At 39.6% G+C, this 23197-nt stretch overlaps 1 protein-coding gene across 9 annotated transcripts in view; it reads right to left on the minus strand.

Annotated features, from left to right (window-relative positions):
* LOC127449398 (SH3-containing GRB2-like protein 3-interacting protein 1) overlaps positions 1–23197 on the minus strand; it is a 102519-nt gene that overhangs the window by 18961 nt on the left and 60361 nt on the right. For 3 of the 9 annotated variants that reach the window (XM_051712798.1, XM_051712799.1, XM_051712805.1), the window contains 11 exons: positions 22456–22467; positions 21285–21309; positions 20972–21071; positions 20186–20274; positions 19635–19727; positions 17417–17491; positions 16138–16902; positions 14796–14920; positions 8364–8517; positions 6997–7056; positions 3322–3381 (listed from right to left, as the gene is read on the minus strand). In XM_051712798.1, the coding sequence (XP_051568758.1) occupies positions 3322–3381; positions 6997–7056; positions 8364–8517; positions 14796–14920; positions 16138–16902; positions 17417–17491; positions 19635–19727; positions 20186–20274; positions 20972–21071; positions 21285–21309; positions 22456–22467 (1558 nt within the window). The remainder of the gene's footprint in view (positions 1–3321; positions 3382–6996; positions 7057–8363; positions 8518–14795; positions 14921–16137; positions 16903–17416; positions 17492–19634; positions 19728–20185; positions 20275–20971; positions 21072–21284; positions 21310–22455; positions 22468–23197) is intronic. The other 6 variants (XM_051712806.1, XM_051712804.1, XM_051712800.1 and 3 more) reach the window with 5 other exon arrangements.

The raw sequence follows: 23197 nt of genomic DNA on the forward strand, positions 1-23197 counted from the left end.
ATACCGTTGCCATGAAGGGGTGTACGTGGTCTGCAACAATCTTTTGGTGGTACATGTCAAAGTAACATCCACATGAATGCCAGAACTCAAAGTTTCCCAGCAGAACATTGTCCAGAGCATCACACTGCCTCCGCTGGCCTGCCTTCTTCCCATAGTGCATCCTGCTGCCATCTCTTCCCCAGGAAAATGACCATCCACATGATCTAGAAGAAAACATGATTCATCAGACCAGGCCACCTTCTTCCATTGGTCCATGGTCCATTTCTGACCATTGTAGGCACTTTCGGCAGTGGACAGGGGTCAGCATGGTCACTCTGACCCGTCTGTGGCCACACAGCCCCATACGCAGCAAGCTGCAATACACTGTGTATTCTGACACCTTTCTATCATGGCCAGCATTACATTTTTCAGCAATTTGTGCTACAGTAGCTCTTCTGTGGGTTTGGACCAGATGGGCTAGCCTTCGCTTTGCCACTTTTGGTAGGTACTAACAACTGCATACCAGGAACACCCCACAAGACCTGCCGATTTGGAGATGCTCTGACCCAGTTGTCTAGCCCATTTTTCCTGCTTCCAACACATGAAATTCAAGAACTGACTGTTCACTTGCTGCGTAATATATCCCATGTATGGTGCCATTGTAAGGAGATAATGAATGTTATTCACTTCACCTGTCAGTGGTTTTAATGTTGTGGCTGATCAGTGTATACAGGTGCATCTCAATAAATTAGAATGTCATGGAAAAGTTCATTTATTTCAGTAATTCAACTCAAATTGTGAAACTCGTGTATTAAATAAATTCAATGCACACAGACTGAAGTAGTTTAAGTCTTTGGTTCTTTTAATTGTGATGATTTTGGCTCACATTTAACAAAAACCCACCAATTCACTATCTCAAAAAATTAGAATACATCATAAGACCAATAAAAAAAACATTTTTAGTGAATTGTTGGCCTTCTGGAAAGTATGTTCATTTACTGTATATGTACTCAATACTTGGTAGGGGCTCCTTTTGCTTTAATTACTGCCTCAATTCGGCGTGGCATGGAGGTGATCAGTTTGTGGCACTGCTGAGGTGGTATGGAAGCCCAGGTTTCTTTGACAGTGGCCTTCAGCTCATCTGCATTTTTTGGTCTCTTGTTTCTCATTTTCCTCTTGACAATACCCCATAGATTCTCTATGGGGTTCAGGTCTGGTGAGTTTGCTGGCCAGTCAAGCACACCAACACCATGGTCATTTAACCAACTTTTGGTGCTTTTGGCAGTGTGGGCAGGTGCCAAATCCTGCTGGAAAATGAAATCAGCATCTTTAAAAAGCTGGTCAGCAGAAGGAAGCATGAAGTGCTCCAAAATTTCTTGGTAAACGGGTGCAGTGACTTTGGTTTTCAAAAAACACAATGGACCAACACCAGCAGATGACATTACACCCCAAATCATCACAGACTGTGGAAACTTAACACTGGACTTCAAGCAACTTGGGCTATGAGCTTCTCCACCCTTCCTCCAGACTCTAGGACCTTGGTTTCCAAATGAAATACAAAACTTGCTCTCATCTGAAAAGAGGACTTTGGACCACTGGGCAACAGTCCAGTTCTTCTTCTCCTTAGCCCAGGTAAGACGCCTCTGACGTTGTCTGTGGTTCAGGAGTGGCTTAACAAGAGGAATACGACAACTGTAGCCAAATTCCTTGACATGTCTGTGTGTGGTGGCTCTTGATGCCTTGACCCCAGCCTCAGTCCATTCCTTGTGAAGTTCACCCAAATTCTTGAATCGATTTTGCTTGACAATCATAAGGCTGCAGTTCTCTCGGTTGGTTGTGCATCTTTTTCTTCCACACTTTTTCCTTCCACTCAACTTTCTGTTAACATGCTTGGATACAGCACTCTGTGAACAGCCAGCTTCTTTGGCAATGAATGTTTGTGGCTTACCCTCCTTGTGAAGGGTGTCAATGATTGTCTTCTGGACAACTGTCAGATCAGCAGTCTTCCCCATGATTGTGTAGCCTAGTGAACCAAACTGAGAGACCATTTTGAAGGCTCAGGAAACCTTTGCAGGTGTTTTGAGTTGATTAGCTGATTGGCATGTCAAAATATTCTAATTTTTTGAGATAGTGAATTGGTGGGTTTTTGTTAAATGTGAGCCAAAATCATCACAATTAAAAGAACCAAAGACTTAAACTACTTCAGTCTGTGTGCATTGAATTTATTTAATACACGAGTTTCACAATTTGAGTTGAATTACTGAAATAAATGAACTTTTCCACGACATTCTAATTTATTGAGATGCACCTGTAGATGTAAGAGGAGACAATCAGCAGTTGACAGTGGTAAATTCCTTTAGAACTTAAACCAAGACCTAAAAACGACCACAACTGCTTCTTCAAATTAACACTATTTCTGCTCACTTTTTTTGCTGGTCTTATCTTGCTGGGTAAAAGTCTGGTCAGGCTGGTCTGATTGTTGGTTTTAGAGGGGTTTTGGCCCCTTGTCAGCTGGAACATCAGCTGGCCAGACTGGCCAGACTATGAGACTAGATACACCACCTTAAACCATCTAAGTCCAGCAAACCAGTTTAGGTGGGTTTTGAGCTGCTTTTTATTTTTAGCTATGTTGTTAGGAGTCAATAAAAGTGTACATTTATAGTCTAGGTCTTAGCTTATTTTCAACATTCTGTTGGCAAATCATGATTAAATTTCACCTTCTAAAGGCACAAGTAACAAAATCCACAATGGGCAGAAAGTTCAATTAGAGAATGAATTTCAAATAAATTGTCTTAACACTCTGAGGATTAACAGGAGTACTTAAGAGATTTACGCTACTCTTTATAAAGCATTATCTCAAGTCATATCCAATCTGTATTCTTGTCTGAATTTTAAATGCAATTCTATTAGGTTTAAATGATTAGATCAAGTAAAAAATAACATCTTTAAAAGATGAAAGAATGAAAGAGAAAATGAAAGCAATTTATGGCAGAGAGCATGCAGCTTCAATGGAATGTTTGAAGCTGAAATATTGTGTTAAGATTCAAGACCAAAGTCAAAATGAAGATATCAAAGCAGATGAGCCACAAAACAACAAGAATGAGAAGACATATTATTGATGCAGGTGAAAATATGAAGATCTTGAAAGAAAAGAGAAGCTTCCACTGCACGGAAGATGAACAGCTGAATGCCAAAGAAGATATACAGAGCAAAGCAGATGTTGTGGAGGAAAATTAAAAGTCACAGTGGTTTAAGAAAGTAATGAACACATGAGAAAAGGGGGAAGTCAGATGAGACTTGAGTGTGCACGCGCTACGTCCTTAGATATAAACCCCAACTTACCTTCAAAGGTTAAATAAAACTTGCCTCTGTCAAACCATACGAGGGAGGGCTGGTCTGTCTCTGTGTTGGAGGGAGGTAGGGGAGGGGGGTATAAGATTGGGGGGAGTGAGGAGAGGCAGGGGAAGGAAAAGGGGGAGAGAAGGACAGTAGCGTGAATCACACACAGGTCCATCAAATAGCACAGTGATGGGGTGGCAGGCGTATAGGTCAAAGGGCAATGAGGGTGGTCACAATTCACTAGATGGAGATGACTATAATGTGTGAAACATTCATAAATGTTGCACAGCACATTGGACAAATCAAATAATAATCAGATCAATAATAATAATAAATTTAAACCAATCTTCATATTGGCCCTTTTTTTGCAACAAGTTTGGAAGTATAAAATAGTGACAAAATTGAAGACTAGCTTCAGTTTTATATTTATGTTTGCATTTTTAATAGATTATTAATGATAAGGATGCAAGTGCATGTGTATTTTAATGTGTAACACCACAATGCACTGTGTAGTGTCACAAAGACTATATGAAGACGTAACAAATTTGTTGGACTATTGTGCAGTTTAGAAATGAATTTTGACTGAAAACTAGGGACGTTTTTAAAACGATGGCAAATATTTTACCATTCTAGCTTATCTACGTGTAAGAGCAAGACAGATGAAAGCTAGATAAGATCTGAGACGTTTAAGAATTAAAGAGCCCATGAAATAAAAAAAAATCTTTGTGGCTTTTAGTCCTTGTCTATTAGCTTTGAGGTCATTTATATGCTAATGTACTCCTAAAAGCTGACAAAATGATTGTTTAGCAGATACACAGTCCTTCTCTTCCCGAAAAATGAAGCAGAAATATTGATGACATCATATTGCACTCAGGTGTATATATATATACATATAAAAAAAAAAACATTTAAACCACTAAATGGGGGGTGACTGCCTTAAATCGGTTTAGTTGTTTGTAGTCTGAACAGCAGAAAACCACATGAAATTTTTACAAACACTATCCATACCACATCCATATGTGTTTTAAAAATCAATTTAAGATTCCAGATTTTTGGAAACGAGCTCAAGTCTAAAACGGTCAGAACGGATTTTATTTTAACAGTGTCTACACTCATCTATACTCACATGCGCCGACCACAATGTAATGAATGGTGAATGAGTGAGCAATTTGAAACAGTATATGCATGCATGTCAACACAGTAATGCATCCGCCATGTGTAAACAAAGCCTCAGTGTGTTCTAGGTGGTGTGAATGTTGAGGATAAAATTTGAATGAATGTTTTTCCACATTTGAGGCCTAAAATTATGTGGCATCATGACGTTGTAAGACATGCTTCTATCCATGTGCAATGTCTGAGAGCTCTTCATTCAAACGAGTGAGCTGCTGAGCATACTGATCAGTACTGCAGCCACTTAGGCCAAATTCCAGACCATACTTCAAACGCTGAGAGGCTCAGTGTGTGTGTTGCTTGTTTTCAAGGAGATTGGTGGTACTCTTTCAGTTCTCTAAAGAGTCCACAGCCTGACAGCTGCTTTTCAGGCACTAAAAGACTTGTTCTCGGTTCTTTATATCAATGCAAATGTAAGATGAGGGATGTTGGGTTTGTGGTACAGATGGAGCAACTGCCATGTCTCTTACAGACCTGAAGAGCAAAGCATGATTAAGAGAGAATTAAAATTGGATGAAGTAAATACTGTGGTAAAAGTGTTTGGGTGTAATCAACAAGGGAAAAATAGAGGAAAACAAACACCATTAAGGTGAGTTAAAGGAATATCATAGGTTATTTAAAACTGTCTGAGAACCGCATCTGTGGTATGCTGTCAATAACATAAAAAATAATATCGACTAGGGATGTGCCAAACTACCAATTTTCATAATCGACTAGTCGGATGGTTGTTTGAATGACTAGTTGGTGTTAAGGATAATAATGTTTAACTAGGCTCCATTCTGTTCACATGACCTCAATCAGACATATTTCAGAGGGATATAACGACGCTAAGCGCAGCACTTCATCATGGTAACTAATAGATACTCAACAAAATTATAGGCTAAATAATTATCAATAACAATAACAATCATATTGCACAAAACTATCAAAGAGAAGTAAGAAATAAGAAAGGCTCCAAAACAAAGCACTACAAAACCACTTATGTGCATCCTGAATGCAGAGTGACACACTTCAATGTAACCAGAGCACTTGGGAGTCTCAGGATGATCCTCACTACTCACTCAAAAGTGCAGAACTACAAGATCATGATGCAGGTACACATCTAGTTCACGACATCCAGCAGTTTAAACCTTTTTTACTGCACCTATTAATTTAAACAGTGTCAGACAGAATCAGCAAAAGACTTTATTCTCCCCAAAGCACTTCAAAAATACATGAACATGACTCACAGCAGAGGATTTAACGTCTGACAGTGATCATCTTGTAATGTATTGCTGATGCGGCACTTTGATGGCTGAAACAGCAGCAGTGCATAAATGGACTAAACTTAAAGCATAAGAGACAAAACTTCTTGCAGAAGGTTTTACTGTGCTGACTACCATTGACTTTTAAGCACAGCAAGCTATAATGACAACCCCCCCCCCCCCAAAACAAAACAAAAACAAAATAACGCTCTCAAAGAAGTTGCATCTCTCAATTAATTTGAGAATTGCATCTCCCATTAATACCCCCAACACTAAAAATATTTATGTTAGTGGTCAACACCACTAATTGACTAGACAGTTGTTGGACAACTAGTCGATTATTCAACCAACATGGCACATCTCTAATATGGACTCATCCGTAATAAGTAATGAACGCAAAACACATTTCCAACAAATACACTTACACTCAAAGCCTAACAGGCAAGGGAGTCAGGGAGTTTAAAGTAATAATATTCATTTGTACTTTTTTAAAGCATTTGTATTGACTTCTTTAGAAAAATGTCTGTTTTGATATCTGAATTTCTCAAAGTTGTCTAAATTTTTTTTTTTTTTTTTGAGGTGAGACTATTTTTCTAGGTGGAGGAACTTGGTTATGCATTTCTAAAGTAATTCCTGTGGGTGTTTGCAGAACTCTGCAGTATTTAAAGAGTGCTTTATGGAATAGTTACAGTGCATCATATCTCTTCCATGTCCCTTAGATGCCAAGAGCTAGTAACTGGGTATACTTTTTAACTTGTCAGGACATTAGCTGAAAGATTGGACATAACTTTGCACAGAGAAGGCCAAGCACTTTTATCACTCCAGACTTATGCTAACAATCATTCGTTATGGTTATATTGTTACAGTTATAGTATTATGGTTATACTTTTGTTAAGGTAGTTATGGTTTATACTGTGTGTTGTATATTTGAAATGTTTATTAGCAGTGCTGCTAGCTTGCCTGCTAGGCTTCTATTTTAAAGGTATTGCATTAAATAACAGCCTGCCACAGATATTGTCCATAAACATTAAGTCTTAAATAACCAGGAAAACTCCTTTAAAGACTCTTGGTGTAAAAATCAACTGCTAACATGAAACTACTGCCATTTGGCTTACTAGTTTAGTCACTGCTGAAAATGAAAAAGGTCACCATGTATGAGCTATACTCTTAAAACTGACAGTATGTGTAATGTAACCATTGCAATGTTGAGTCAGTGGCCTCCATCCCATCCACTAAATCAGGATGGGTTCATAGCATACTGTACCTGCCAGCATGTCTGGCCGTCTCTCAAAGCTGGGTAGTTTGTCTACAAAAGCGTCATCTTCTGACATCAGACAATTACGTCAGCCCAAAAAGACAGGACAAGAAAGACGACAAAACAAGCAAAAATAAACATAATTCAAATTAAATGACAAATAATTGTAAAGAAAAAGTAAAAAGTCACAGTCAAACTCAGACAATCACAACAGATGCACTGCAAACACTGAAAATGTTAGAAAAAGATGATAAATGAAGAAAAACAAATAAAAGGCTGAAATGCATGGAATAGCATAAGAAACGTATAGCCCTTCATCCATAAAAACAGAAACTCTTGAAATTCAGACTTTTGCAAGCCTCAGGAAAATTATGCTGTTGTAAATGTACTACTCACGTCTTCGCTTGTATACATATAGTCCTGGATTGTATTAAGGTAAACATATTTGGCGTGCCGTCCAAAGCGGAGGGGCTCAAGCGCAGGACTGGGCTTGTGCTCTAAGATCCCCCCCTGGACTATTAGACTAAAGCAGTAAATGGAAAGACAATTTGAAATAATTGGTATAGACGTTTATGAAATATAAAAGGTGGTGATGGGGAGGTGGAGGTATGCTGGAAGAATCGTCGCTGGAGCAAGGGAAACAACTGCTTACTGTATATATCCTTGGAATATGACTGGCAGGCCTAGATGAACAAGCTCCTCCCGAACTTATGTTTAGAATTAAACAATAAAAAAAAAAAAAAAAATCTTCCAACAGTATGGTATCAAAAAAGTCCAGCACAAACATACAAATAACTTATTAGGTCCATATGTTTCACATATACAGTACAAGTCCAGAAAGTCATTTTCCCTAAATTGTAAAACATCTCCTTTTTTAGGTCTATGGTTATTTTCTCATATGTAACTTAAAAATCATTTTGTCTGTACAATGTCATCCTTCATCTGTGCTTGCATGCAGATCACCAGCCTTATCCAGTCAATCCTCACAACATTCCCAATCTAACGTGCACAAGACCAACATATTCAGACTATCAGCACAAGCGAATCTGTATTTTTAGCACTTCAAACCAATGAATCCTTAACCCTTTAATTTTTATACATGACGGCAGAAGGCTTGAGATTTGACTTCATAGATGGTTTTTAACTAAACTGCATCACCACCAAACTGTTTTAGTCCAAATTAAATCAAGCAAGGCTGTAAAAATATTACTACAGTACATTCAGAACAATGCTGAATATTGTTCAGCAGCACCTGGGATGAAACAGATGACCTAATCTGAATTCATGTTAGAAAGGCAGATTTCCAGAGCAGACACACAAAGAGAATAACACACATTATGGCAAAGCAGAGAGAATGGTGGAAAATGGAGTCACACCTGACACAGACACTGCGAGCTCTTTACCGACGGTGGGAGTGGTGGCAGCGCTCAGAGAGTTGGTGGAGGAGATAGAAGAGGTGCTCTCCGCCCGGGCCAGTGGAGCCAAAGGCGGGGGGCTTGATGAATGTACAGGGGGGCTGAACGGCCGATTCTGACAGGGAAAGGAATAGCAGATAGAGGTTAGGTCAAAAAAAAGAAGTAGGGGTTTGTCATTCTGGTCAGGAGATCCGGAAATTTAAGGGAGTTCACACTGCCAGCGATTTGCAGAGACAAAGCAACTTGAAGCCAATCATTTAAACTTACATCTGTAAAAGCGACCGTTGGCGATGCAATGCGGTGACTACAACCAATGGACCCTTTTCAAATTTACAACTTCTTAAGTGCTAAATTTGCATCTCGATTGATACACGCATCTGTGTTTCATGCGAGTGTTGCATTCGCTATCTCTGTAACACGCAAATGTGCGAGTGCAGCTGGCTTCCTGTTATTTGTGCTTTAGAGACAGGAGAGCGCAGAGCGGGATCACTTACGGCTAAGACCACAAAACTTACATGACCCAATTGAATTCTACTTTTTTTTTGTTTTTTTTTTTTTTAAGTGCTATGAAGGAAATCAAACAGCTAGACAGCCAAACAGTCTCCACTGACGAGGAAAACAGCTACAACACTGTGCCAAAATATAGAGTTTTTAAACTAAACATTATCACTTTTACTAAAATTCTGTTCGAAAGATATTAGTAAAAAAAGGCTATGTTTGCTTTCAGATAATATTCATATATTCTCTATATTAACCCCCCCCCACTTACTCTTTTCGCAAGAGTATAAGCGTTCTGCATATCAGGTGTCATGTTTAAATTAATGTGTTAATTTCACTAGTGTTCATACGAGGCGTTTTCAATAATGTATATGAATGAATTTCAGTTACATTTATGAATGTTAATTTCACAAGTGTGTGTAAGGGTCTTTTTCAATCATGCATATGAATGAATTTCACTTAAAGCTACACTATGTATCTTTTGGCCCTCTAGTGGTTAAAAAATAAAACTGTGTGCATCTTGCGGAAGAACATTGTTTTGGTTGTGCTTCGGCTCTGCTCCTCTGTGCGGATGAATGTGGTTTGAGGCACCGGTGTACACATGGATACAGGACATCTTAGAGTGAATGGACAAATAAATAACGAAAGAAAGGAAAAGACGGATGTCCAAAAACTTGTCATCTGAGCAGGTAAGTGCCATATCTTATGCTGTTGTTTTGGCTTATTGTGTTGATTGATGTTTTGAAATAAATGATGTTACAAAAGTTAGGCAACGTTCGTTAACATTAGACATAACGACTGCTAGTCTGATAAGGTCAAACGTTGTAACATTTTTATAACTGCAGGATATTCTGGCCAAATAGACCACAGTACTAGCTAATTTATAGATTGTCACTGTTACCAACCAGTGGTCAACATCATTTCAAGATTAACATGTCCTTTGCAAGCCTAGGACTAAAGGATTTATTTATATAAATTACTGCTGCTATAAAGAAAAACACACACGTGTGCTAGCACGTGAAAAGTTCTGCACCGATTACAGTATAATTATTGTATTTCAGACAGACGTGTGTGTGTGTGTGTGTGTGTGTGTGATTACACAACTATACATAAACCATATCAATAAAAAGCCATCTCTGGGTCGCTTTTAAATCCTTTCAGTTGTCGCCACCTCTGAAATCCAAGCTGATGTTGATTCGGGTTTTATTACGGACTCTGTTGCTTTCCCTTTTTGCTTGTAGACTCTGCTCTGTTCAGAGTTTCTTTGTTTTTACAACCAGTGATTCCCCGGAGGTTTGCCATTTTGTATGATCCATGGTAAATTTTTCTCGTTCGTTGTGACAAACGTTTAGCTTCACGCTACTCCCACACCATACACATGCTACAGTAGCCGGAGATTATTTTCTCTGTGTACGGATATGACGTGAACACGCACGGGCGAATGACGTATGTATGCAATTTCCCGCGAAATCCATCCCGACAGCTTATCAAAGTGTATTTGGGTAAAGACATGGTTTGGAAGAAGGATTTTTGTTGAACAATTATGGCCTAAACGGCCCCTCATACATATCGCCCACCCCCAAGAGTGACAGTAATTTTGGCAATTATCTCGTTTCTGACTACCAAGAGAATCCATCTCTCTAATTTTCTCCACTTTTAGAAAGTCATAGAGACACGATGATGGATTTTTTTCTTTTGCTGTTGGAGCAAATGGGAACAAAAGTAACATTTGCTGTGGTCTTCGGTTTACCTCTATATTCCAATGTTGAAGTTTACCCTGCTGTAGTTTACTTCCATATTTCAAACTGGGAAATATGAAAAGGGTCCAAAGAAGTGCAAATCAAATCAAATCACTTTATTGTCACACAGCCATATACACAAGTGCAATGGTGTGTGAAATTCTTGGGTGCAGTTCCGATCAACATAGCAGTCGTGACAGTGATGAGACATATACCAATTTACAATAACATCAAATTAACACAGCACAATTTAAACATCTGTTATACACATAATTACACTCAACAATATACAAATAATAACATACACTGTACAGTATACAATGCGCACTATATAGATACACATTATTCAATAAAAATAAAAATATATAAAAAAGTATATATAGTAGTAAATATAGAATGTACAGTATTGTACTGTATTGACATTCAGGCTGTCGGTTGATAGTCAGTTGTTAAGAGAGAATATAATATAATAATAATAATATAATTTATGACAGTCCGGTGTGAGATATAAGAGTAAGGGTAATAAAGTATGGGTAATAAAGTGCAGTGCTGATGTATTTTGATCGTGGGAGATCAAGAGTTCAGAAGTCTGATTGCTTGGGGGAAGAAGCTGTCATGGAGTCGGCTGGTGTGGGTCCTGATGCTGCGATACCGCCTGCCTGATGGTAGCAGTGAGAACAGCCCATGGCTCGGGTGGCTGGAGTCTCTGATGATCCTCCGAGCTTTTTTCACACACCGCCTTGTATATATTTCCTGGAGGGAGGGAAGCTCACCTCCGATGATGTGTCTGGCAGTTCGCACCACCCTTTGCAGTGCTTTGCGGTTGTGGGCGGTGCTATTGCCGTACCAGGCGGAGATGCAGCCAGTCAGGATGCTCTCTACAGCGCAGGTGTAGAACCGTGTGAGGATGTGGCGGTTCATTCCAAACTTCCTCAGCCGTCTCAGGAAGAAGCCTTTTTCACAACGACTTCAGTGTGGATGGACCATGTGAGTTCCTCAGTGATGTGGACACCCAGGAACTTGAAGCTGCTGACTCTCTCGACTGGTGCTCCATTGATGGTGATGGGACTGTGTTCTCTGTCTTTTCTTCTGAAGTCCACCACAAGCTCCTTTGTCTTACTGACGTTGAGGGAGAGGTTGTGCTCCTGACACCAGTGTGTCAGAGTGTGCACCTCCTCTCTGTAGGCTGTTTCATCATTGTCAGTGATCAGACCTACCACCGTCGTGTCATCAGCAAACTTAATGATGGCATTGGAGCTGTGTGGTGCCACACAGTCATGTGTGTACAAGGAATACAGTAGTGGGCTGAGAACACAGCCCTTTAGGGCTCCAGTGTTGAGGGTCAGTGATGAGGAGATGTTGCTGCCTATTCTAACCACCTCGCGTCTGCTTGACAGGAAGTCCAGGATCCAGCTGCACAGCGAGCTGTTTAAGCCCAGAGCCCGGAGTTTCTCATCTAGCTTGGAGGGCACTATGGTGTTGAATGCTAAGCTGTAGTCTACAAACAGCATTCTCACATAAGTGTTCTTTTTTTCCAGGTGGGAGAGAGCAGTGTGTACTGTAGATGCAATGGCATCATCAGTGGAGCAGTTGTTGCGGTAAGCAAACTGCAACGGGTCAAGTGAGAGGCAGCACAGAGCAGATGTAATCTCTGATTAGTCTCTCAAAGCATTTGCTGATGATGGGGGTCAGAGCAACAGGACGCCAGTCATTTAAGCAAGTTATTTTTGATTGCTTTGGAACAGGCACAATGGTGGATGTTTTAAAGCATGTGGGGACTACAGACAAAGAGAGGGAAAGGTTGAAAATGTCCGTAAAAACACCAGCCAGCTGTTTCGCGCATGCTCTGATGACGCGGCCCAGAATGCCGTCTGGGCCCGCGGCTTTGCGGATATTCACCCGTTGGAAGGATCGGGTTACATCCGCTACAGAGACGGAGAGTGAACTAACCTCTGTAGCTTCGGCCACGAGAGCTCTCTCCACGAGGGTGGTGTTATTTTCCTCAAAACAAGCATAAAAAGTATTTAGCTCATCCAGGAGAGAGGCAGCAGTGTTCATGAGTTTTTATTCCCTTTAAAGTCCGTGATGATGTTAATTCCCTGCCACATGCTTCTAGAGTTGGTGGTGTTGAACTGTCCTTCAATCTTGCTCCTGTACTGATGTTTTGCGGTTCTTTTCGGAGGGCATAACTGGCTTGTTTATGCTCCTCCGCGTTCCCGGAATTAAAAGCGGAGGTCCGCACATTATGTGCCACGTGAATATCGCTATTTATCCATGGTTTCTGATTCAGATAGATCCGTATTGTTCTGGTCGGAACCACATCCTCTACGCACTTTCTGATGAAACACATTACGCTATCAGCGTAAAGCTCGATGTCGTCATCAGAGGCGGACCGGAACATCTCCCAGTCCGTGTGATCAAAACAGCCCTGTAGCATAGAATCTGATTGGTCCAACCAGCACTGGATCGTTCTGAGGGCGGGTGCTTCCTGTTTCAGTTTCTGCCTGTAAGCGGGCAGAAGCAGAATGGAAGAGTGGTCCGATTTGCCAAATGATGGGCGGGGGAGGGATTTGTAGCCATTCCGGAAGGGAGAGTAGCAATGGTCCAAAACCCGGTCCCCTCGTGTGTTGAAACTAATGTGCTGGTGGTATTTTGGTGCGACTGATTTTAAACTAGCTTTATTAAAGTCCCCGGTCACAATGAACGCGGCCTCAGGGTGCGTGGTTTCCTGCTCACTTATACTCCCATACAGTTCCTTGAGTGCCCGGTCTGTGTCGGCTTGTGGGGGAGGGATGTACACAGCAGTGATAATGACTGCTGTGAATTCCCTCGGTAGCCAGAATGGTCGACACAGAAGCATAAGAAATTCCAGATCAGGAGAGCAGAAAGACTTGATAGAATGTACGTTCCTCTGATCACACCGGGATTTGTTGATCATAAAACATACTCCACCACCTCTACTTTTACCTGAGAGGTCTTTAGCTCTGTCCGCTCGGTGCACGGAGAACCCTGTGGGTTCAATGTCTGGAATCTCCGCAGACATCCAAGTTTCCGTAAGGCAGATAATGCAGCAGTCCCTCGTCTCTCGTTGGAAAGAGATCCGCGTTTTCAGCTCACAGAGCTTGTTATCCAGAGACTAAACATTTGCCAGTAGAATAGTGGGTAGCGGGGGTCGATTTGCGCGGCGTCTTACTCTGATGAGAATGCCGGCTCTGTTTTCCCTTTTCCTTCTGCGTTTCCGCGGCCGTGCTGCCCAGACAAAGGGCTCCACTTGCGTGTTTGTAAACAGTAGGTCGGCATTGAGGAATTTGAAGTCCGGTTTACGGTGTGAAATTGCTGAACCAAGTGTTTGTCTGTCGTAGACAATAAGGCAGACAACATCCAATACAAAAAATATAAGAATTGTGAACAAAACAAACAAAACATTACTATGTTGTGTCGGAGCTCGCAACGCAGCAACCATACACGGCGCTATCTTGAGTCCAAAGATAGTCAGTTTACAGGCACTTCAAAAGTTTGATTTCAGTCAGACTAAAACAATAATTTATCCTTTTAAAATGTCATGTAAAAACTTTAATAATCTAGCATGTATACACATTAATCAGACAACAATTGGCCAGGGCATTGTGAGCATGCTCTGAAAGACAGAAGTGACTTGCCAAATAAATGAACAGACAAAAAACAAGGAATGGCTTTTTTTTTTTTTTTTTTTTTTAAGTCGGCAAAATGCTAGAAGAAGCAGGCTTTATTCAAAGCTGCAAACAGATCCATATACAATGGAAGCACATCAAACAGAGTTATTACAAAGCAATGATGAATGGAAGGAACTGCAACAATTCATTTGGGCAGACAAATTGCGACTATAGCCTGACTATGCAAAAACCCGCTGTAGCTCAGTTGTAACTGCACATGTAAACGTACTGAGTGATGCTCTGCCTGCCTGGTACAGTTGGTCAAGTAGGAACACCTACTAGCAACCAACAGCACACAGACTCAGCAACCTCCAGTGTTATAATCACTGTCTGTGTGAACGCCCCTTTGAATATTTTTAAATTGTATAGATAATGCAAAAAGGTCAATGACATAAACAGTTTGTAGTGATCTAGGAGGGACAATAATAGTAAAATATTGTAATTTGTTTTGTGTTACCACGTACCAAATCCCCTACACTGGGTTTCCCAGGAGGCAGTTTAGGTCGTGAGGGTGGCCGAGGTGGGGGTGGGGGAGGGGGAGAACTGCTGGTGGCCAATGGCGTAGATGAACGAGCAGGGGAGGAGAAGCCTGTGGAGCAAGAGCATTCCGTTTAAACAAAGCCATTCAAAGAGTAACATGCATCAAGCCCATTCAAGAGTTCTTCTGGAAACAGATAAAATGGCTATCAAAACGTACATTCAAATAGGTGTGATACTTACCAGAATCGCCTCACATATGACCTATACAAAGTCAGCTTGCTCCAATGAGAAATGTTTTCAAGTAAACTTTAAGACAAACCATCACATTTTACACACTGAGAAACAAAACAGGACTCTGCTTGTATCTGTTCCCCTGCAGATAGCAGAAAGCCAAGTACTTCATAGATGTATTTTCTGACATGGATAATTAGTGGGGCATTTATATGTGATACTATGCTATCCAACCCATTGTTTGTGGTAGCTGTCCATTTTCCATGCAGGAACAGCTCTGTTCCTGCTGCCCAACCAACTATGTGTGTCTTTAAATTAAATTGTTGATTGACACATATAAAGGGAAATATCAATGTTAAGTCATTTATCACCCCATTTTTTTCATGTATTCAGGAAATCTGTATTCATATTCAAATCTGTATTCAGTACAGCTCACAATTTATACCGTAATTTGAAGATGTTGACAGCAAAACCTATACAACCTTGTGAAAGAATGATGTATAGTACTTGCAGGACTTTAAACACCAATCAAATCAATTACACAGTATAACTTTTAAAGTAGTACTAAAGTACAATAAACCACCACAAATTATTTATTAACATTATGTGCAAGCGTGGTGAGGCTGTATGTCTATAAATAGAAAATAATGAGGGAAAAATTTGTCATACACTCTTCATCCCTCTGACTAAGCACTCTCCTGTGAAAACCCACCTAACATGATGTCTGGAGCAGAATGACTAGAAAATCAGACAACATTTTTTTATTTGTATTTCCAATATGCTGAACATTTTTCTAAAAATATCTGCTTATTATCTTGTGACATATTCTAGGAAGCAATAATGTTTACTTTCGCTAGCTTGCTGCTTCCAATAATGTGGTTTTTTTTTACTGGTGGTTGCTAGCATGCTAGCATGGCACTACCAATGGCAATGTCATGGATTCGATTCCTAAGAAGCACATATTTTGGTAAAATGTATACCATGAGACCCTTTGGACAGTGCCTGCCAAATGCATAAATGTAAGTGTAAATGTTTTCATCGCTTAATGTTCTGTGACTGGTGCTCAAGTTGACAGGTTTTGTTCATCAGACTCACCACTTTCATTTCCACCTGTACCAGTTGGAGGGATGGGCCCTGGGGATGACACTACTGCCCTGTATGTGGGAGGAGGAGGAGGAGGTGGTGTCGAACGTGGTCCTTGACCTATCTCTTTGGGTGAAGTGCTGCTCTCACTCGGGTCCTCTTTTGATGGGATCTCCTCAGGGCTCTTCTTCTCCTCCTGGTTCAGAAGCAGGGGTGGAGGGATTGTGCGTGCACTTGCCTCTAGAGTAGTTGGTGGGCTGGTTGAGTATGATCGTGTATCCATCGGAGGAGCACATGGCGACAAGTCTGTAGTAAGGTGTGAATGATCATCTGGTGTTGGTGGGGACAGGGCCTCTTCAACTGGACAAGGCGGGACAGCTGGGGGAGAAGGAATGGTGTCTTTGGGATGGGGAGGGGCTGTCGACGGAGGTGGAGGACTATCTCTTGGCAGTTCACTGGTTGGAGGAGAAGGTGCAGGTTCTGCTGGAGGAGGTGGAGATTTTGGTAAAGGAAGGCTAGGCTCCTCTTGTGGTGGTGGGGATTTAGGCAATCGAGGTGCTGGTTCTGCTGAGGGAGATGGAGATGAGGGGAATGGAAGTGGAGTCTTGTCCTCTGAAAGCGGAGGTCTTTCAGGCGACTCATCACTGAAGCAGACCCACTTGTCTTCAGCATCCTGACCAGGTATTGGAGAGTCTGCTGGGCCGAAGATGTTGTCCAGATCAGCTAAGGAAGGCCTCTGTGAGGCCTGCCTTGAACCCTCATCTTCATTCTGCACGTCTGCATCATGCACCATACAGATATCATAGAAAAACAGAAATGATAAGCCACAAACAGAAGGGAAGACAAATGCAAAGGCAAGAGATAAGCACTTAGACAAAGAGATACTAAGCAAAGATCTTCCCTAAAAAAGAAATTATTTACAAAACAGAGTGCCAAAAGAGATTACTAGCACAAACCTGCTGAAAAGACCTGATTAGACCAGCATGAATTTCCATGCTGGTTTAGGCTGGTTTATGCTGGTTTGGTGCTGGTCTAGCTGGGGGACCAGCTTAACCATGCTTTTCACCTGCAAAAAAATTCTGGTCTACCAGCATGTTCTTTCAGGTGAGGCTATTTGACCAAGGAATTCTGGCTTGTTAAGCTAGATAAGAAGCCTGATGGGGACACCAGCACACCAGCGTCCCACTCCAGAATCCCACTGGTCTTTTCAACAGGGAAAACAAACCAGAAGAATATCAGATGAGGTCAGATATTGGTACAGACTGAGCACTGGGTGGTGGGGGGATCTTACCGGTAGGTTCTGTAGCAGGAGATTCACTTGAAGTGGGGGAGCTCAGCACATTCTTAGGTGGAAGCGGAGGCAACGCTGCAATGACATTAGTGCAGCTGAGACAAGCTCTCACTCTCCAGGTCCAAAAGCACCATGCATAGCCAAAGTCTCATTCAGGTAGTCAGGGACAAACAGAGAAGGACTGTGGCATGGGATGACTAGCTTAGACTCTATGACAACACTTCACTCTCTGTGACCTACTACTTAACATGAAATAAATATACTCCTGAATTTTCACACTATTTTGGTTATTTTATTTAGTTTGTATATAGTAGGGTTTGCACAGCATGGTCAACTAGAACTCCATTAATTATACCACTAATTGCTGCTTTGGGCCTGTGTTAACTAGTCGTGAATGACATGACTTCAGTTGCTCTTGTTCAACAGTTCATGGCGACAGGATGAGAAAAAACCTCTGTCCACAAAATGGGTCCCAGTGTATCTGTGTGTCATTACTTTTGAATGGTATATTTGTATATATTTAATGACCACATATATTTTGAATTGAAATAAATTTAACTTGGAATTTGCATTCACTGCACTGGGACATCATTTTTGTACCTTTCAAGGCCACGAGTATGGCATGACTAGCCGACTAGTAAAAATAAGTAGTCGAGCAAGCCCTAATATATACAAATGTAAATATGCACTCAGAGATTTGTCACTACTAGTAGGCCAGACTTTCATTTTATAGACATAGCCTTAACCCTTGTGCGTCATCAATAAAAAAAAAAAAGTTACTCAGAGGTCCTTAGAGGACAAAAATGTCTGTCAAAAAACTGCATAATAATATTATATATTAATATTATTTTCCACTTTCAATGACTTTGATTTTTTAACCAACATCAGTCCTGATCATAACTACCAAATATTCATTCTTTTTCAGGATTTTAACCCTTTAAAAGCCAGTTTGTTTATATAATGCCACTGCTGTTTTTTATGAAAAAACAAAACCAAACAAAAAACACACACAAAAAAAAAGAATTATTTTCCATATACTAAATGCCAAGGGGATGTTTATTTTTTATTATCACAGTCTGGGATATATCAACGATTAGCAACAACATTGATTTTGATGCACTATTATTTTTTGTGCAGTGTCAGTTTAAAAAAAAAAAAAAACAACACTCAGGACCTTAGAGGACAACGTCTGCGTCAAAAAACTGCCATCAAATATTATACATTAATATTATTTTCCACTTTCACTGACTTAGATTTTTTTAAGCAACATCAGTTCTGATCATAACTACCAAATATTCATTTATTTTCAGGATTTTAACCCTTTAAATGCCAGTTTGTTTACATAATGTCACTGTTGTTTTTCACACACACACACACACACACACACACACACACACACACACACACACACACACACACACACACACACACACACTGACATCCATACCAACACACCCACACAATTTTAGCTGCATCATTTATTCAACTGGCCTGCGGTGCTCTATAATACAGCAAACAGAAAATAGGAAATTTGCTCCATAGGTTAAACATGAGAAAAATGGCGCCATTTGATTGAAAATATAAAAAATTTAAATTTTGAAGCCAGGGCTCTGGAATGAAAGCATAATATCATAGAATTCATGATTTTATGCTTTAATGGCACTGGGATCAATGGGGACATTTTTGTCCTAAAGGTCCCGAGTGTAACTATTTTGTGTACACAGTGTATTATAGATGTATTATAGGAACTGAGGTAGAAATATCTAAATTCCCCAACAAATACACACCTTTGGCAAAATGTATGCCGTTGGCATTAACACAGCCAAAATGATATTAAAAAAAAAAAAAAAAAAAAAAAAGTCCAGAAGTTCGCACAAGGGTTAAGCTTAACTCAAGACCACACATTAAGCTTAATGTCATTTTGCATTTTTAAACTTTAGACAGACACATAAGATAAGATTTAGATAGGCCACATCGAGTAAACCACCATCAAATGACATCAGGATGAACTGAATGACTCTTAGGACTTTGACTGGTTTTCATGGCAAAGGACTAAGAAATTAGTAGGTTAATGGAAACTGCCAAAGGGAAAGATAGTAAAATAAAAATCTGGAGGCATTCATGATTGTTCCACTCAGATGAGCGTTCACTGACTTGGAACTCATGGGTTTATGATACCAAGATGATGGCACATCATGCCGCACAAGCAATGACTTACTTCCTGTAGGAAAAGGTCTTGCCAGAGAGGAGTCTAGGTGTTGCTCAGGCAGGGGTGCACCCCAAACCTCAGGTTCCTCTATCACCACATATTCTATATCATTTATAGAAGAGGACATGATCCACAGTCGATGGGGAGCAGAATTAACAGCATAAATTAACATACTGTTCCTTAACGAAACAGTCTGAGCATCTAGACCAGCTCTGAAACAGCAACATTGGGGTCAACCAATTGTGTGAGTTTTGTTGTGTTAGGAGGCGGGACTATCTGTTTGTTCGACCAATGAAAGATGGGGAGAGTGTTCAGGAATCCTTTTTAAAAACAATCATTATTTTTCAAAAATACACACTTCAGGTGTCATCTTTATACCATCTGTGAGTCCACTGAAGACATATATCATGTATTTTTGTGAACGCAAAGAATTCATGCTTTGATTAGGTTCTGTCAGATTGGATGGAGACTGACTTTTAAATTCAGTAATGCTATTAAACCCTGCATACATGACACAACATCCATAAACGACAATTAGAGAACAGAATATGGTTATCTACCTTCACTGGTCTTCTGCTCATCAAAAGCTGTCTCTAGCGGAGGACCAAATAAGGCTGTTTCATCCTCTGGCACGGGAGATTTCTTATTACTGAAATGGATGTGAAAAAAGCAAAATCTGCATGACTCATCCACACACACAGTCCGTCACATCAAGGCTGCAACTCTAACAGTTTCCCATACAATCCAGTTAGATTTCCTTAAAAAAATCTACAAATATAACAAAGACCTAAATGCAAATGTTAAAGTTTACACTCACAACAACACAAGACAAGACAACACAACACAATTACAGTTTCAACTGGATTTGCACTTTCTGATACAAATACCATTGTGAATTTTAACAAATGAACAGTGCTACAGTTTTAGGCAAGCTTATGCTTTGGTTGTGTGTACTGTAAATGAAATGCAATGTGTAGGGCAATGTGCAGTTCAATGCCAGCTAAAATGATTAGACAAGATCAATTACAATTCACTGTGTAAATGTTAAAAGGACAGGATCACTGAAGGCTACAATTTAAATACTGAACTTCTTACATTTTTTTTTTTTTTTTAAATATACAAAAGTATGTAAAATATAATAAAATACTTAAAGTATAAAGGACAAAGCACACCTAAGACCTAAAACCTAAAAGTTTGAATAGAGTCTGTACATTTTGCAGTTCGGGATTTATTAATTACATAAGTTTAATACTTAGGATAAGATTAAGTAAAACCCCTTTATGAAGAATATCAATGCAGTGCTGCCTTGCAAACGCTATAATAAGTATGTATGTGTGTGGAGATACCTAGTGGGCTCAGGAGTGAGTGCAGGTGCAGGTGTCGGGGAAGGGGAGGGAGCTGGTACTGGCGTGGGAATAGCACGTCTCGGCCGTGCAATTTCTTCACCTGAGAGTTCATGTGAACACGAATAAACATCACATATGTATTAATATTGAAGTATACCTTATGTACACAATCATCACTGTAAGTATACTTCAAAAACTTTCTTCAACTATATAGTATAAAGTATAATATTTGAATAGATATTCGAAGTACACAGGAAACTTTAAATCAAAGAATACATTGTACTATGTTCATTTGTAATTCATGTGCACCTACCAGGTGTATTTCTCTTTGCCAGACCCTGAAACAGAAACAGAAGGCCAAAACATTCATAAGTCTAAAAGCTCACAGCACTGTTTCAGTCATCAGCTGAGAGAAGTGCATTGTGAGGAGGATTTATTCAAGGGAATGGTGACTCAAATTTGGACAGAGACAGTGCATTGAAATGCCCTGTAAATTGCTGATTCATAATGCATTCTACAGCTGCCTGAAGAGCTGATTTCTATGAAATTACAATACAAGTTTAAAATGATCTTCCTTGTACTAAAATTTGAGAGGATATTAATTGGTGATTAATCACATAATTGTGAATTATCTACGGACAACTCCCTTACACACCTTCATGCAAAAATCTAAAGCAACCAGCCAAAAAATTATGTAAAAAAAAGTTTGCTTGATCTCAAGTGTAAGCTTTTTTTTTTTCAGATGGGTCTATAGCTCATAAGTAAGCAAATTTCCTATTCAGATGGGCCTTTATTTAGGTAGAAAAGACTAAATAAGAGAAAGAGAGAGGCAGGGTGAGGCAGAGAAAATAAGAAAGCAATAATTTGAGCTTTACATATACATACATATATATATATATATATATATATATAAGACCTCAATAAAGAGTAGTGATTATTAAACTTGCAACAAAATTACACCTCATATTTGAACCAGGTAACACTTTATTTTGATGGTCCCAAATAGATATTTAACTGACTATAAGTGACTTATCAATTGGCTTGCTATAGCTAGTAAACAGTGTTTCAACAAACATTCAGTAGACTTTCAGTAGCATGTATATAGATCACTATTAATGACCTACTTACATTATTGTTGAGAACATCAGGTCATTAAAAGGTCATTAATAAAGATCTATATACAGGCTACTGAAAGTCTACTGAATGTTTGTTGAAACACTGTTTACTAGCTATAGCAAGCCAATTGATAAGTCACTTATAGTCAGTTAAATATCTATTTGGGACCATCAAAATACCATTTTATATGGAACCATTACATATGGAAATAGCAACAATAAGAAGCAGTCACTTAAAAGATCTTATATTTTACTAATTCATAAAAATTATTTGGTATCTTTGAAATTCAAAAGTCCTGCTTATCTGCATAACTGGTATGAGTTTGTTACTTGTTTAAGCACTGGGGAACAGAAACATAACTGACTTACCGGGCTACGTCTCTGTGTCCAGCAAAAAGGAAGAGAGAACAGACACCTGGTCAGAGAGTGACAAATCAGTAATAAAGACTTTGATCAAAAGAAAGCTTTGTTCCTGCAGGGCATGCATCATATTAGTTCATAAGACCCCACATTCACCTTCATATTGTGCCATCATGTTGATTTTCACTTAAAGATTAAAGTCATTTTTTAAGACCCAAGGAAGGCAGTATCAAGGTGAACAAGTAAATATAGCACAGATGTACCAGAAACAAAGCAGAGAGAAACTTAGAAAAAGCAATGAAGTGTTGGCTTAACAAGTTACTGTGAGGATTGTACTTGCTTATTTCTGAAAAGTGCCATTATACATAAAATTATAGGGAAAAGACAATTTGTGAGTATAAATTTGGTTTCAAAAGGCCTTTTTTTCTTTAAAAATTCTTTAAAATGATGTTTACACACATTTTGCCAACTCTGCACCTGTGTAATGCTGTTTATCTCAGCATTGTTTGTCTTCAGAGGATATAAAATCACAAAGTAAAGGCTGAATTATACTTCTGCGTCGAACCTACAGCGTAGGCTCCACGTAGTGGCCAACACATTGGTTTACATTTATAGTTCTGCGGTGGTGTGTCTGCGTCGTTCTGTAAGTACACAGACAAAATACTAACTATATGTTTCATAAATAAACAAAAGCAATGCAAGAAAATTAATTAAAAAGCATTTATTAAATTATTGTAGCATCAAAAATGAG

The sequence above is a fragment of the Myxocyprinus asiaticus genome, chromosome 12, assembly GCF_019703515.2.
Source record: "Myxocyprinus asiaticus isolate MX2 ecotype Aquarium Trade chromosome 12, UBuf_Myxa_2, whole genome shotgun sequence".
Taxonomy (NCBI): Eukaryota; Metazoa; Chordata; class Actinopteri; order Cypriniformes; family Catostomidae; genus Myxocyprinus; species Myxocyprinus asiaticus.